This window comes from Panthera uncia, chromosome E1 (assembly GCF_023721935.1).
Source record: "Panthera uncia isolate 11264 chromosome E1, Puncia_PCG_1.0, whole genome shotgun sequence".
Lineage (NCBI taxonomy): Eukaryota > Metazoa > Chordata > Mammalia > Carnivora > Felidae > Panthera > Panthera uncia.
Window position 1 is genome coordinate 35,919,233 of NC_064814.1, and position 13,880 is coordinate 35,933,112.

The window sequence follows — 13,880 nt, forward strand, 5'->3', positions numbered from 1 at the left end:
ACCTCCACAGAAGTGACCATCAAACAACAATGACTTCTTTTGTTGAAACTTGGAACCATGTCATCCGGTTCACTGCTCCTAATAAATATGACAGCATAACTCATCAGGGACTTGGGAGAAGTTTAATTAGTTCTTCCCTATTCCACACTCCTCAAAAACTATTGGGAACCATCAGATTGCCCCTGCTCAGTCACAGTGCTGCTTTATCTTTCTTCATTTGCCACGTAGGTTGTAGCTCGCTTCTCTGTGGAATAATTTTCTAGGTTTTTGGCCCGTCTTGACAAGAAGCCATAAATATAATGCCGGTGGTTACGTATTTATATAAATTATATTTTCTAGATTTTTATCTGGTCCGTGGCAGTGGTTTCATCCAAATTCTACCTTGTTTCTTCCCAGTCATTCACTTTTATAAACATGTACTACAGTCTAAATAGGAAAATTAAAATGAGGTTAATAGTTTGGGAAATCAGAGGAACCCATAAATGAATGCTGCATCAATTAGCACATGATCGAAAAGCAGTCAGAAGAACAACAAAGCAATTCGTGGCTGTGGAGGCTATGGCTTCTCTAGTATGAAGGCAAACTGTAAGTCCTGTAGTCTTTGGATAAGAGTCCAAAAATAACCACTGTACTACAGTAAGAGAACACTGGGTGACAGATGTTCTTGGTAGGAAAATTTCCGGCAGAAATCCCGGCCAACACCACTACTGGGATGTAACTAAGCATTCTTAGTACTTAAGAAGCCTAACACCTTTCTAATCTCAATGTCAGAGTTTATTAGCTGGTCACAAAAGGAAGGCGTGTGACCTAGAAGGTGTTTGTTAGGGGAATTTCTGTGGTGATCCCCAGTGCAGGGCAAGCATTTCAAGTTTCTATAATGTAGAGGCCCTATAATCTTACCAAAGCTTAGGATCACACAAGTTATCAAAAGGCAAGTAGAAGGCATCTTGAAACAAGACATAGGTACATGCATACAAAATATTCAAGTAATTTAGAATATGCAACCTATTTGGAGTGTTAACTAGTAGTCACAGGACAAATAAGGCATGGATAATAACATACCCTGTGCCGCCTCTACATTGAGCACGTCCAGACAAAAATTAAGTTACACGCTAAGCCATAAAACGTCTAAAAGCAAAACACAACACCAAAAGAGAAAAGCGCTTATTCACCGCCACTCAGGCAGCAGGGTGGGAGCTGCCGGCACCTCAAGCAGTACGGAAAGAAGTAACCTTGGTTACTGTTTCCAAGGACACTGGACTCTGGCGCGTCAGAGCCGAGATGCAGACGAGCGCAGTGTTGAGTCGTCTGAATAAACTTGCACACGTAAAGAAAGTGCAAGGGTATGGTTCCACACTCTGGAAATCCTTACTGGTGGTATGTGAGTGAACATTTCCACTACTAAACAGTATTTTTCATAGCAAAGCCTTTTTGTTGGCGTCTGCTGTATATGCCTCTAGCGCCTCCCATGGAGTGACCAGACCTGCCGTACCTGGTGAGGCCGGCAGTGATTATCCTTGCGCTCTGCAACCTCTCTAGGAATGGAACCATTCTGGTTAGCAGGTGAGCACACGTTAAAAATGTCATTGACACAGGCCATTGCGACAGAATAATAGCCCATATGGCATTTCCAGAAACTCTCAGCACTGTGAATCCTGTCAAACTGGGAGACATTCTTAGCTGCAAACAAAGGCAGATTCGGTCATCCTGCTCTACCATGGAATGTACCAGACGGGTCAGAGGCCCGCTTCAATCCTGGCGCCGTGATGAAACTCTAGGTGCTGCTCAGGCTGAAGTGGAGACAGAGGCCTCAGGGAAGCCTGAGGACCCAGCCTGATGCTGTGGGTACTAAGGTAGCCATGTGGAGGACAAAGGCCCTGAGGGTAATAACTCAGGCTGTGTCAGTCACCCAGCTGGAAGGGAGTCTGGAGAAAATGAGAAGCAGATTTACCTCGTCAACACTTCCCTGTGCATTCTGGGGCCCAGCAAGGTAAAGCAGAAGCCTCATCAACAGCTGTTTAACAAAAACGTCCTATACCTTCCTTGGAGAAGACACCACTAAGAGGGAACAGAACAGGATCCCCTCAAGTTTAGTGCCGGGAAGGGAAAACCACCTACTTAATTATGTAAAACGGCAATTTTATACCCAAAATGACCTTGTTCAGTTCACAAATAAAAACTGACTCGAGGTCAGAGAGCCTAAGTCACACAACTTGTGAAACACAAGAGTCAAAATCTCCTTGTAGAGCACAGAATTTACAAGTCAGAGATGTGTATGTCCTAGGTTGGCCTGTTCTTCCCAGGGCTTCACAGCTTCACAGTCCTTAGCCACTTCGCCTTTTTTTTTTTTTTTTTTTTTTTTTTTTTTTTTTTTTTTTTCTGATTTTATGCATTCAGTTCTAGGCAGCAAATTCCCTACACCAGATAGCAAGCATGAGCCTTTTCCTTCCAGAATTCCATGCAGTTTTTGAACACTGTGCTTCCACTGTTTCTAAGTCATGTACCTCAACCATAAATATACATACATCTGTTTGCCTCAGTAGGCCAGGAACTCCACCTTCCAACTGTGAATGAATTTTCAGATCTCTCACATAATACTGTGAAGTCAGGCAGTACTGGTCCCTATGCAGTCAGTCATTTCTGGACATTTGGACAAAGGCCACTGCCAAGAGGTTTCATCCAGCTGCCTTTCCAAAACTTGTCTGCAAAAATACCATGTTCACAGTCTTTGAGGTAAAAGAAAGTTTTCAGTGAAGGCTCCGAAAGGGGAAGGGTGTTTATTCATCCTGATACACAAAGATTTGGGCCTCTGTCAAAATGAACATTCAATCCATTGCAAAGTGCCCAGGCGTGTTTTGAGAAAATACCTTCTTGAACGCTGATAGTTTGAGAAATGAACAAAAGAAGAACTGGTTCAGCTGTGACCACAAAGTCGGTAAATCTGCCCTCACCCACTTCCATCGTCTGATGGAGATGAGCAGAAGTTTTTCGATAAAAAGAACATCAGTTTAGTCACAATGTCCCCTTTTTATTCATTTCAGATATCAACAAGCTACATGTGGGTAAATGCATTCTACTTCACAGGACAGCAGGGTTCTAGATAGAAGCGAGCACTGGCTCAAAACGTTCTTGCCAATTCCAAACCTATTACAATTTATTTTTCTTCAAACGTCAAAATGTCAATTCTTCACAGTTTCAATATACGGCAGCAGCAAATGATTCCTTAAAGAAAACCGTGCCATATTTTAAAACATCTTAGCAGAACTAGAGAGAAGTTAGCAAACTTCTGGTGCCACATGCAGTTTGGGCAGGGCAATTTTACCTCAAATCCCTAAGACTTGCGGTGGGACCTAGGGGACAAATGTCTGCAGGAACGACTGGAGCTCGCAGCTTCTTTCTTGCCCCTGACCGTGCAGGGAACTCCTCCTATAGCTTCGTGGAAGCGAACTGCGCAGTCCTGCATTCTGTTCATTGGTCCCTGTCTCCTCCTGGGGTATGATGGGAAAACAGACCCAGTAGGTACTTCAAAGAGGTACTTTTCAGAGCAAATCAGGCAGGATGAGGCCGGGAGGTTTTGGTTCAACACAGTTGATCCAGAAGTTGGCACAGCTGGCGTGATACTGGTGTCCTCCATATGCCAGCTTGAAGCTGTCCGTTTCGGAGTTGAATGCCTGCCAAAAATAAACAGATATGTGGGGCGAGTCAGGCTGCTTCTGCACCTAAGAGCTGGTCGGCACCCTGCACGCATCCCTCGCCAGGTCACAGAGGCTGAGGCCACACTGGCACACACACAAAAGCTGAGCAGGTGGCTACAGGGCTTCAAGTGAGAAAGTTTTTTGCTGCTAATTAAAGGCATAAAAAAATCTTTACCATTAAACCCAGTTTCAGCAAAAGAAGGCCAAATGGTTCATAGCAAAGGCAGACCGAGGCTACAGGGGGTTGTGTGTGGGGGTGTTCATGTTACGGGGAACTAAAATAGCTGTGGAGGATTTTTATCCCTCGTTGTGCCAAAGGGAGCCCTGCCCTCAGGCTGGCATTGAATGATACATACAGTCCCTTCCGTTTCTGGGGCTGATTACAGTCCTCTCATGGAAAAAAACAAAAGATTAAAAGCTCTCAGGGTCGAATGCCACTGGGACCTGATAACGGAATCCACGTAATTAAAAAGTCCAAATAGGTATAGGATTTGTAAAAATAAAGACATTGAACAGGTCAGAATTACTTCCAGATGACTAATGCTTACAGGTAAGTCACAGCCAGCCAGTCCTCACCTCAGTTCCCTGGAGGGTGTCCTAAAGCACTACAAGTAAACAAGTAACACAGAACTCTAAACCCCAATTTGTTTTTGATCACTGCCAAATCGTGACGCTCTCTGATCTCGCTCCGTGTCACAACTTCCAGTCTTCCAGAAGTTGCTCATTCTGTTACCTTGTTCATCACAGAGGGAAAAATGACTTGTAACACCGGAAGCCAATTACAAGAGCTACGAGCATGCAAACAAGACAAGTGGACCCACACAGACACACTAGCTGGTCAAATCAAACACTATGGGAACAGACATGACTCAGTAAAGGAAGGATTCATGGTCACAACAGTTCAGGATGGCAGTGGAATCATCTGATTGGCTTTCCACACTCAAAATTAAGATGGAGATGCTAAGATCGTGTATAACTGGTTCATACTTTTTTGGGATGTTCTTCTGCAGGCTTCTCTTCTTTCTGAAATAACGTTGAAACCATAAGGTCAACAAAATTCCCAGGACAGGGCCTCCTGCCCCCAAACAAAGCCTTACAGGCTTCACCTCTCTCTACCACCCCACTGTGCACAGGGCGGGGGCACAGTGCAGACAGCTTTCTGTTAGAGAGGGAGGAACTACCTCCATTCACTCAATGGCTTCCCCTACTGCCCTTTTGTAAGAGTACATGTACTTCCGTGTCAGACTTCCGTGTCAGGCTTTATAAAAATCCCCACCTGTGGTCGTAGACCTTGCAGTGAAGTGGGCTGGATGGGGTCATCCCCAGGGGTCATGTCAGGGAAGCGCTGTGCCATCTGCAGGGGGAAGGTGTATCACTCACCTGGCTTCTGGAGTCCACATTTAAAAGGCACACCCCACAGGCAAGTTCCTGAGCATTTTTAATCCCAGGCCGTAGCATACAAGAGGAAAAATCCAGTGAATTCTCATCGGGCTAGGAGGACAAGACAAACGAGTAAGGACTCGGCAATTCCAAATGCTGCTGGCTTCACTCCCTGATCACTTATCCCCAGTAGGTCCAGCAGCAAGTGAAGTAACTTCTAATACCATCGATACAATTGTTCAATTTCCCAAACATTTACTGAGAGTTGCTGTGTTCTAGGTGCTCGGGACACTAGCATGAGCAAAACCTGGTACCGTCCTCTGAGAACTCACAGTCGAGGGTGGGGACAGGCGGGTAGCAGGCAGCACAGGGCCACAAGGACTACACCAGAGCACATGGGCTGGGCGGCACTTACTCCAACCCAAGGGGAAAAGAGCTGGATGACAGAAAAAGCTTCCTGGCACTTACAAACATCCTGAGTCTTGACAGGTAGATGCTAGGTGAGGGGACGGGGAAGGGCGAGGTAAGGGAGGGGATGGTATTTATTCTGTGTAGAACAAGCAACACAGGCAAGGGCAAGGCCTCTAAGCAGAAGATAGAGTGTGGGAAGAACACTCATAAGCATGTGGGAGCCGTGCTTATGAAAGGAGGGAGGAGATGGAACTCCAGCATGAAGGTCTTGGAAGGACTAGAAGAGACTGTATCTTGGGAAGCCATTAAGGGTTCTGACTGGACCGGGACAGGATCAGGATTGTGTCACGGACAGATCCCTCTGGGTGAGGTGTGGGCAATGAACTGTGGATGGCAATCCTCAAGGCATGCACCTCAGTTACAACGCCACTGTAAGGGGTCCAGGAGACAGCGAGGAAAGTTAGAACTAGGGAAGTAACAGCGGGGGCCGGCCACCTGAAGAAGCCCGGGTCATGTGTGGGATGTGCAAGGAGGGGTGAGGCTTAGGCAGCTGGGAGGGCTTGACATAGTAGGCATGCGAAAGGAGACCCACATTTGGGGCTGAGGGCTGGGAGGAGTTCGGTTTGGTCTAAGCGGAGTTGGAGTTGTGTGGGGGACAGCCAAGTTCCGACATCAGAGAAGCAGGAAGACAGATACATGGGCCTACTGCTCAAGGATGGAAGAATGAGGCATTATCAGCTAGAGAGTACATACACATACAGCTATTATCAGTGAAGCCCTTACTTGCCAGGCACCACACTAAGCTCTTCAGGTGCATTATCTAATTTCTTCCTTACAACAAATCTGTGGAATATGGGGTAAGAGGGCAGCCCCCAACTTTGGAAAGCTATCAGTTTTTTTTTTTTTAATTTTTAAAAGTTTTATTTATTTAAGTAATCTCTACGCCCACTGTGGGGCTTGAACTCACAGCCCCGAGATCAAGAGTCACACGCTCTACCAATGGAGCCAGCCAGGCACCTGTGGAAAGCTGTTCATTTCTTAAAATATGTATCTACTATATGAACTTATATGCAATTCCACTCCTTGGTATTTATCCAAGAGAAACGAAAACATGTTAACAAAAGTTTGCACAAAAAGTGCTCATGGTAGCTCTATTCACATAAGCCAAACTGGAAATAGCACCTATCTATAAATAAGAAAGTGGGTTAAAAACTCATGGTATATTAGTACAATGGAATATTACTCACTGATAAAAGGAACCAAATTGATACATGCAAAAATGTAGATGAATTCCCCCCACCCCTTCTTAAGTAAGTGCCATGCCCAACGTGGGGTTTCGAACTCACCCCCTTAAGATCAAGAGTCACATGCTCTACCAACTGAGCTGGCCAGGGGCGCCTTTTTTTTTTGTTTTGTTTTTAAATGAATTTTTTTCTTTTTAGATGAATTTTTAAAACATGTGAAGAAGCCAGACAGAAAAGCACATATATATTAATTTTATATAAAGTTCTAGAACAGGCAACTCTCTGATGACAGAAGTCTACGGAAAATGGTGGTTATTTCTGGAATCAGATCAGGACAAGAGGGAACTTTAGGAGGTGATGAAAATACTCCATACATTGCTGGGGGTGTGGGCTTACATGGCTAAATGCATTTGTCAAAACTGATCCAACTATATATTTAAGATCTATGCATTTCACTGTAAGTTATCCCTCAATTATGAAAAGCACTTGAATTACAAAACAAAAACAAAAAAAGGAAAAAAAAGTTTCAGAAGAGCTGTATATATTTTTTCAAGATTTTCTTTTTAAGTAATCTCTCTACACTCAACACGGGGCTCAAGGAACTCACAACCCCAACTTCAAGAATTGCATGTTCCACCAACGGAGCCAGCCAGGCGCCCCAGAAGAGTTACATTCTTAGTGTACAAAGTGTTAGATGTACCGAAAGCAATTTGTTTTGCTTATATATGCCCTAGAGCAGAGGCTTCTCACACTTGGCACCATTGACATTCTAAACTGGATAATTCCTTGTTGTGGGGCCTGTCCTCTGCACTGTAGGATGTTTAGCAAGACCTGTGGACAATTTGGGGGCAAAATCATCCCCTTCTTCCACTTTCCAAAAAAAAAAAAAAAAAAAAAAAGACTTTCCAAAGAGAAAGAAACGTGCACACATACAAATACACACACACACACACACACGCGTACATGAGCTTATTATAAATTCTTATTGATATAAAGACTGAGTAGCACATAATTTACAAGTAATAAATATACAATTATCTTTACTGAAAATTCCATATAATCCTTTGATTCTCACAATGCTTTCTCTGAAAATGTCTGCCCAATCCTGGGATCCACAGTCAGCCTGTGCTTGCTCTCACCAGAGTGTGTATGCTGTAAGTGCAGGCTGGTGTTTCTCAGTGAAGGGCTAAGACTGAAATGAGGCAGCACATTTCAGAATGTCCCCCCTCTGTCAAATACATGAGTGACTATGTTGAATTGGGTAACTGTTCTCAAATGCTGGAGAACATTCCCTCAGCTTTGTGATGTATTCACAATACAATGGCTATAGACACAGTATACTTTGATGTCTGATCTGCATTATTAACATCTGCTCGATAACCTTCATAAGTCTAGACAATCAACAGTACAACAAATTAAACACTGATCTGTAGCAGTTGCGGATTTCCATGGTATAAAAATACTCCCACCATGGCTGATGTCAAGGCACCAATGTGAGGTCACTGAACCTGGCACTGGGAAGGGATGCCGACCAGGGTGACCAACTTCCTAGTTTGCTCAAGACCGTCCCAGTTTCAGCTCTGAGAAAATCCCTCAGCAATAAGCAAACTGGCATCAGGGGTCGTCCAAGGACAGACACAAAGAACTGCTAAGGACTAAGCAGGTAGAAAGGAAGTGAGGATGGGAGTCGGTAGGAACGAAGTAAAAGGATCAAAAAACTGTCCTATCTTGAGGACCTGAAACAAAAGCAGTGTAAGCCAAGCATAAGCAAGTTAGAGGGTTACCAATCTGGGTTCAGAACAGGTCTGAATTAAGAGGGCACAGGTACTGCGGTGTGATGTGATCACGTGAGTGGGTGGCCGAAGTGCCATGGAGACAAGGGTCCCAGAGTCCAGAGGTCAAGGATCTTAGAGCCCGGCATGTTGGCTGGTTTGTCCTAAAGGATACTGATGTGACCCAGGATGATGGCAAATTCCTGCCAAAATAATGGCCACATTTTCTATAATTAGTTGAGGCTGAACCACTGAGGAGTTATTATTTTGTATTTGAAAAACTGTATTATTTTTTCCCTAGGAGAAAAAAATGGGATTCTCCCTATAAAAGTGTATACATTATATATGATGTTTGTCCCTTTCTAATTTGAAATAATAAACCATGCATTAGGCCCACAAACCTTTCCTTTTTTTTTTTTTTTTTTTTTAAGAAACAGATGATATTGTTTACTTGTTTGTTTGTTTGTTTAGAAAGGGGGTGGGAATCTTAAGCAGGCTCCATGCTCAGTGTGGAGCCCCACTTGGGGCTTGAACCCACGACCCTGGGATCATGACCTGAGCTGAAATCAAGAGCTGGATGTCAAAAGACTGAGCCACCCTGGTGCCCCCCCCCCCCCACAAACCTTTCTTAAACTAACTTGAGCTGCATTCAGATCACACCTAGGGAAGGAAGGACAGACAGTTCTCAAAGAAAAGAAGAGGCAGATGTTTCAACTATATGCATGAGGACTCTGACCTTGAAGTGAATCTACATGGTCTTAACCAATCCAGATGATAATCCACCCACCTCCCACACTTTTTCCCTTTTTTTCTTCTCTAGTGCAATCATGACCAAGTCTGGTCAACCCTAGAGGCAGCTGGTGCTATTATTTGTTTGCTGTCCCATTCTGTCACCTTTAAATGGTTAACAGTTTCATTGTCTTACCTGCCTTCCTCAGTTGCTGTTGGGACCTTCAGAGATATATAAAAAGTGCTCTGAGGGACGCCTGGGTGGCTCAGTCAGTTAAGCGTCTGACTTTGGCTCAGGTCATGATCTCGCGGTTTGTGAGTTCGAGCCCTGTGTCGGGCTCTGTGCTGACAGCTCAGAGCCTGGGCCTGTTCGGATTCTGTGTCTCCATCTCTCTCTGTCCCTCCCCTGCTTGCTCGTGCTCGCTCTCACTCTCGCTCTTTCTCAAAAATAAACATTAAAAAAAAAGTGCTCTGAAATGCCCTAAATGATAAAAATTACTCACTTTGACAAAATCTAAAAAGCTTTTTTAAGAGGTTAAAAACATAGCAGCACTTCCATAAACCTACGTTATAGATATTTGTCATGTTACTGAATAAGGACTATTTGAGAAATAACTAGAATCTAGGAAAACTCTGAATCTTGAAATCAATCCAATACCAGCCCTTTAGGTATCTGTTTGACCAAAGGCATAAGGAAAGCGAATGAAAAGGTCATTTTGTAATCTCCCATAAAAATCATAAGACTCTGCATAAACTATCCTGTGGTCAAATTAATCTTTGAAATGATAAAAATTAACCTTTATAAATACACTGCCATAACCCGGGGGGGAGGAGGAAGCGGGGGGGGGGGGGGGGGGGGAGGTTGCTATAGTACACAGTAACAATGTGACACCAATTCTCGGCCATAATTCTTTAAGAAGGTACGCCCTCTACAGGCCATTTTAAATTGAACATCATCTACATCAGCTAGCAAGTGTTTTATGCATTTAGTAAAGATTTCTAAAAGTAGTTGTATTACAAATGACCTGCATACACTCAGTCCCAGAGTCAGACTGGGATACATAATCCTGAATCTTTAGCCAATAATAAGCTGCTAAAATAGTGTCCGAGAAAATCATTATTGAAGAAGAAGAATTTGGTAGTAATTAGTGTTCTTTACAAACATCCTCATTATAATTCTTCTGGACAAATGGTAGGATGGGCCTTTCCGATCCCCTTAAATTGTGCAGAGCTGCATAATTTGCACATGTGAGTCACATGTGGCACTTCTGGGAGGAAGCCTTTAAAACTGATGTGCTCTTTGTCATGTTCCCTTGACCCTCTCACAGGAATCAGCTATGATGCACGTGGTAGAGGCTTTGTCAGCTAGGTTCCTGAGTGAAGGACCCGTCCACAGAGACCCCTCCAATTTGAGATGGACATGTAGCAGGAGCAATACAGCTCTACTGTGTTACATCACTAAAACGGGGTTGGGGGAGTTGTTACTGCAGCATAAGCCAGCCTAATCTGATACAAAAAAACTATCTGGACACAGGTTCCACAAGCAATTCTAGACTTTTGGTTTGGGTTACAATGTAACCATCTGGATTCTTAGTTGCAATGTTTTGTCTAATTTTTCCTATAGCTGCTATAACAAAGTAGCAAAAATTTAGCAGCTTAAAACAACACATTCTCTTAGAGTTCTGCAGGTCAAAATTCTAAAATGGGCTGGAAATACAGCGTACTTTCTGGAAATTCTATGGGAGAATCTCTTACTTTACCTTGTCTAGCTTCTAGAGACTACCTGTACATTCCTTGAATCACGGTCCCACCTTCCATCTTCAAAGCCAATAGCGCAGAATGTGCCAGTCTTTCTCTTTGCTCTGTCATATCTCTATTTCTCATGCTCACTCTCCTGCCTTCCTCTTTGTGAGACACTGGGCCCACCCAGATAATCCAGGATAAATCCCCTATCAAAAGACCCTTAATTTCATCACATCTGTAAAGTCCCTTCTACCTAAGGTAACAAATTCAGGTTCCAGGGATTAGGATATGGTTATCTTTGTCGAGGGAGGGGCACATTATTCCATCTACCATATCACCTTCTGTCAACGAGGACAGCCATGCAGAAACACAATGAAGATTCTGTCTTGGGGTGCCTAGGTGGCTCTGTTGGTTAAGCATCCAACTCTGGATTTCAGCTCAGGTCATGCTCTCATGGTTCATGGGTTCAAGTCCTGTATCGAGCTCTGTGCTGGTGGTGCAGAGCCTGCTTGGGATTTTTTCTCTCCCCCTGCCCCTCCCCTGCACACACACCCTCTCTCTAAGTAAATAAACTTAAATAAAAAAAGATTCTGTCTCTAAAACATTGTGTGGCACTGGCAAGATGACAAAAATGTTATCATTACTAAAAATAAACTGATCTCCTAAAATGCCACAGCAACACGAAGTATATACTCTGAAACTCACTGTTTATTTCATGTTGAAAGGAAGTACAGGGGGCCTGGGTGACTGAGTAGGTTAAGTGTCTGATTCTTGGATTTTGGCTCAGGTCATGATCTCATGGTTCGGGAGTTCGAGCCCCATGTCAAGCTCTGGGCTGCCGGCGTGGAGCCTGTTTGGGATTCTCCCTCTCCCTCCCTCTCTGCCCCTCACCCAATTGTGAGTGCTCTCTCTCAAAATAAATAAACAAAAACAAAAAACAAAAAAGAAAGGAAATAAAGGATTATATTATACTGAGGATAACAGTGACATCAAAGCCTGTGTGATTTTCAGTCGACTAGAGGTCAGGAGAAGAAGATCGCAGTCTCTTTTTGGAGATTTTATATGGCAAAAGTGGATCAGTTTTGTTTTCCAGGGATGAATCTCTCTTTGTTCCAAACCTACTGAACTTCAACCCTTAGGCAACAATTCACTCATCTCCCTGAAACTGGTGATTCCCACCTCCCGAGAAACAACCAGTACCTTCAGTCTGTGCCCAGAGGAGATGTACTTGTACCACAAGGGGGGGTTTTGGTCCACGATGACATGCGTGCTGCAGGGAAAGGGAAGCAGGAAACTTTGCACTGTAACTTCTAGCTTCAATAAATATCAAGGAGCCACAGTTTGGAGTTTAGGATTGTGTACTTTGCTTTCCTTAGCCCAAGCATTACTACTGTGATGTAGCACTAATATTCTAGGACTTTTTCACTGAAGAGAGGCAATGCGGTCACTTTTTGATGGGAACAGCTTCATGATGTCTTCATGGAGGAAAAGCATCCTCGAAGCTGGCACTGACACAATAAGAAAAATGGACTTTTAAAACTACGATACACATTCAAATCCCTGCTCTGTCAGTTTCGGACAAGTTTCATCTCTGAGCCCCAATTTCTTCACCCGTAAAAATGGGGATTATACTACTGACCTTACAGGATTGTTACCAGGATTAAATGAGAATGAATGTCAAGAATATGGCACAATGCCCGGCAGGATTCAGGTGCAAATAAACTATTATATTACTGGAATCAAAGAGCCTGGCACTGGCAATTTCGTTTATTAAGGAACTTTAAATTCTACCTAAAACGAAGCAGTGATATAAAGAGTTAAAAGCTTCCACCACAACATCAGCCACACCCCTCTCTAGTGACTTCTCGGCTCCCAGAGTCCCTGGGGCTTGCACAGTTTAGCTGCAACTAAGTGAACTCCACACATGTTGGTTTGTGTCATTTACATTCACACATCTATCTATTTTTAGGGTAAAAGCTTCTTTGTGACAAGACTTAGACTTCCTCTGGAGACTATATGCTATTCTTCAAGCAGCAGGCAATTCAAGTAAGTTTTATAGACCAAAGACCTATCAGTTATCAAGAGAAAATGACACGGTATAATTAGGAATAATATCTGAGCAGAGAATGGTTGTTCTTCTGTCACAGCTAATTCGGTGAAGAAAGGCACTTATAGCTGGAAACGTATGGGTAAATACAACAATGAATACTCAGCGGTGTTCATATACAATTTGAATGCATTCCTGTGTTGTGTAGTTGCAGACTAATTAATCTCTATACTGTAATCCAGTGTCTAAAAAAATGTCAGGTAAAATCACTTGCTAGACCCTGATGCTAGATATGAAAGTTCCTTAGGGGAGTTTGAATGAGAGGGCATGAATGCCTGGCAACTCTTCCCATTTACTGAGGGATTAAAATCACCATATGTGAACAGGGCAACACTTCCCAGGTTAGATGGGTAACCAGACCCAACAGGCTTTCTCCAAGATCACAAAAGCAAATTCTATGTTTGTTTGTTTGTTTGTTTGTTTAAGATTTTATCTTTAAGTAACCTCTATACTCTATGCGGGGCTCAAAGTTACAACCCCGAGATTGAGTTGCAGGCTCTAATGACTGAGCCAGCCAGGTGCCCCTCTATGGTTTCTTTAAAAAGGTCTGAACAAAACTAACCCTTGGTATAAAAAATCAGAATAGGGATCACCTCAGAGTGGAATGATGACGAAGAAGGAGCACAAGGAAACCTGGAATGATGGGATATCCTCTAACTTGTATAGGGGCATTGGTTATTGTTGGTTATTATTTGGGGTGTGCACTGAATGATTTAAGTAACAAAACTTACTGAATGATACAACTGAGCTTTTTGCATTTTCCTACAGGAAGGAAGGCAGGAAGGAAGGCCTGGAAGGG

General features: G+C 43.4%; 1 protein-coding gene across 12 annotated transcripts in view; it reads right to left on the reverse strand.

Annotated features, from left to right (window-relative positions):
• Positions 1 to 108: 108 nt before the first annotated feature.
• SYNRG (synergin gamma) overlaps positions 109 to 13,880 on the reverse strand; it is an 86,753-nt gene continuing 72,981 nt past the window's right edge. For 8 of the 12 annotated variants that reach the window (XM_049636557.1, XM_049636554.1, XM_049636556.1 and 5 more), the window contains 3 exons: positions 5,076 to 5,186; positions 4,683 to 4,718; positions 109 to 3,671 (listed from right to left, as the gene is read on the reverse strand). In XM_049636557.1, the coding sequence (XP_049492514.1) occupies positions 3,540 to 3,671; positions 4,683 to 4,718; positions 5,076 to 5,186 (279 nt within the window). In that variant the 3' untranslated portion in view covers positions 109 to 3,539. Of the gene's footprint in view, positions 3,672 to 4,682; positions 4,719 to 5,075; positions 5,187 to 10,096; positions 12,483 to 13,880 lie in introns of those variants that run through there. The other 4 variants (XM_049636565.1, XM_049636561.1, XM_049636555.1 and 1 more) reach the window with 2 other exon arrangements.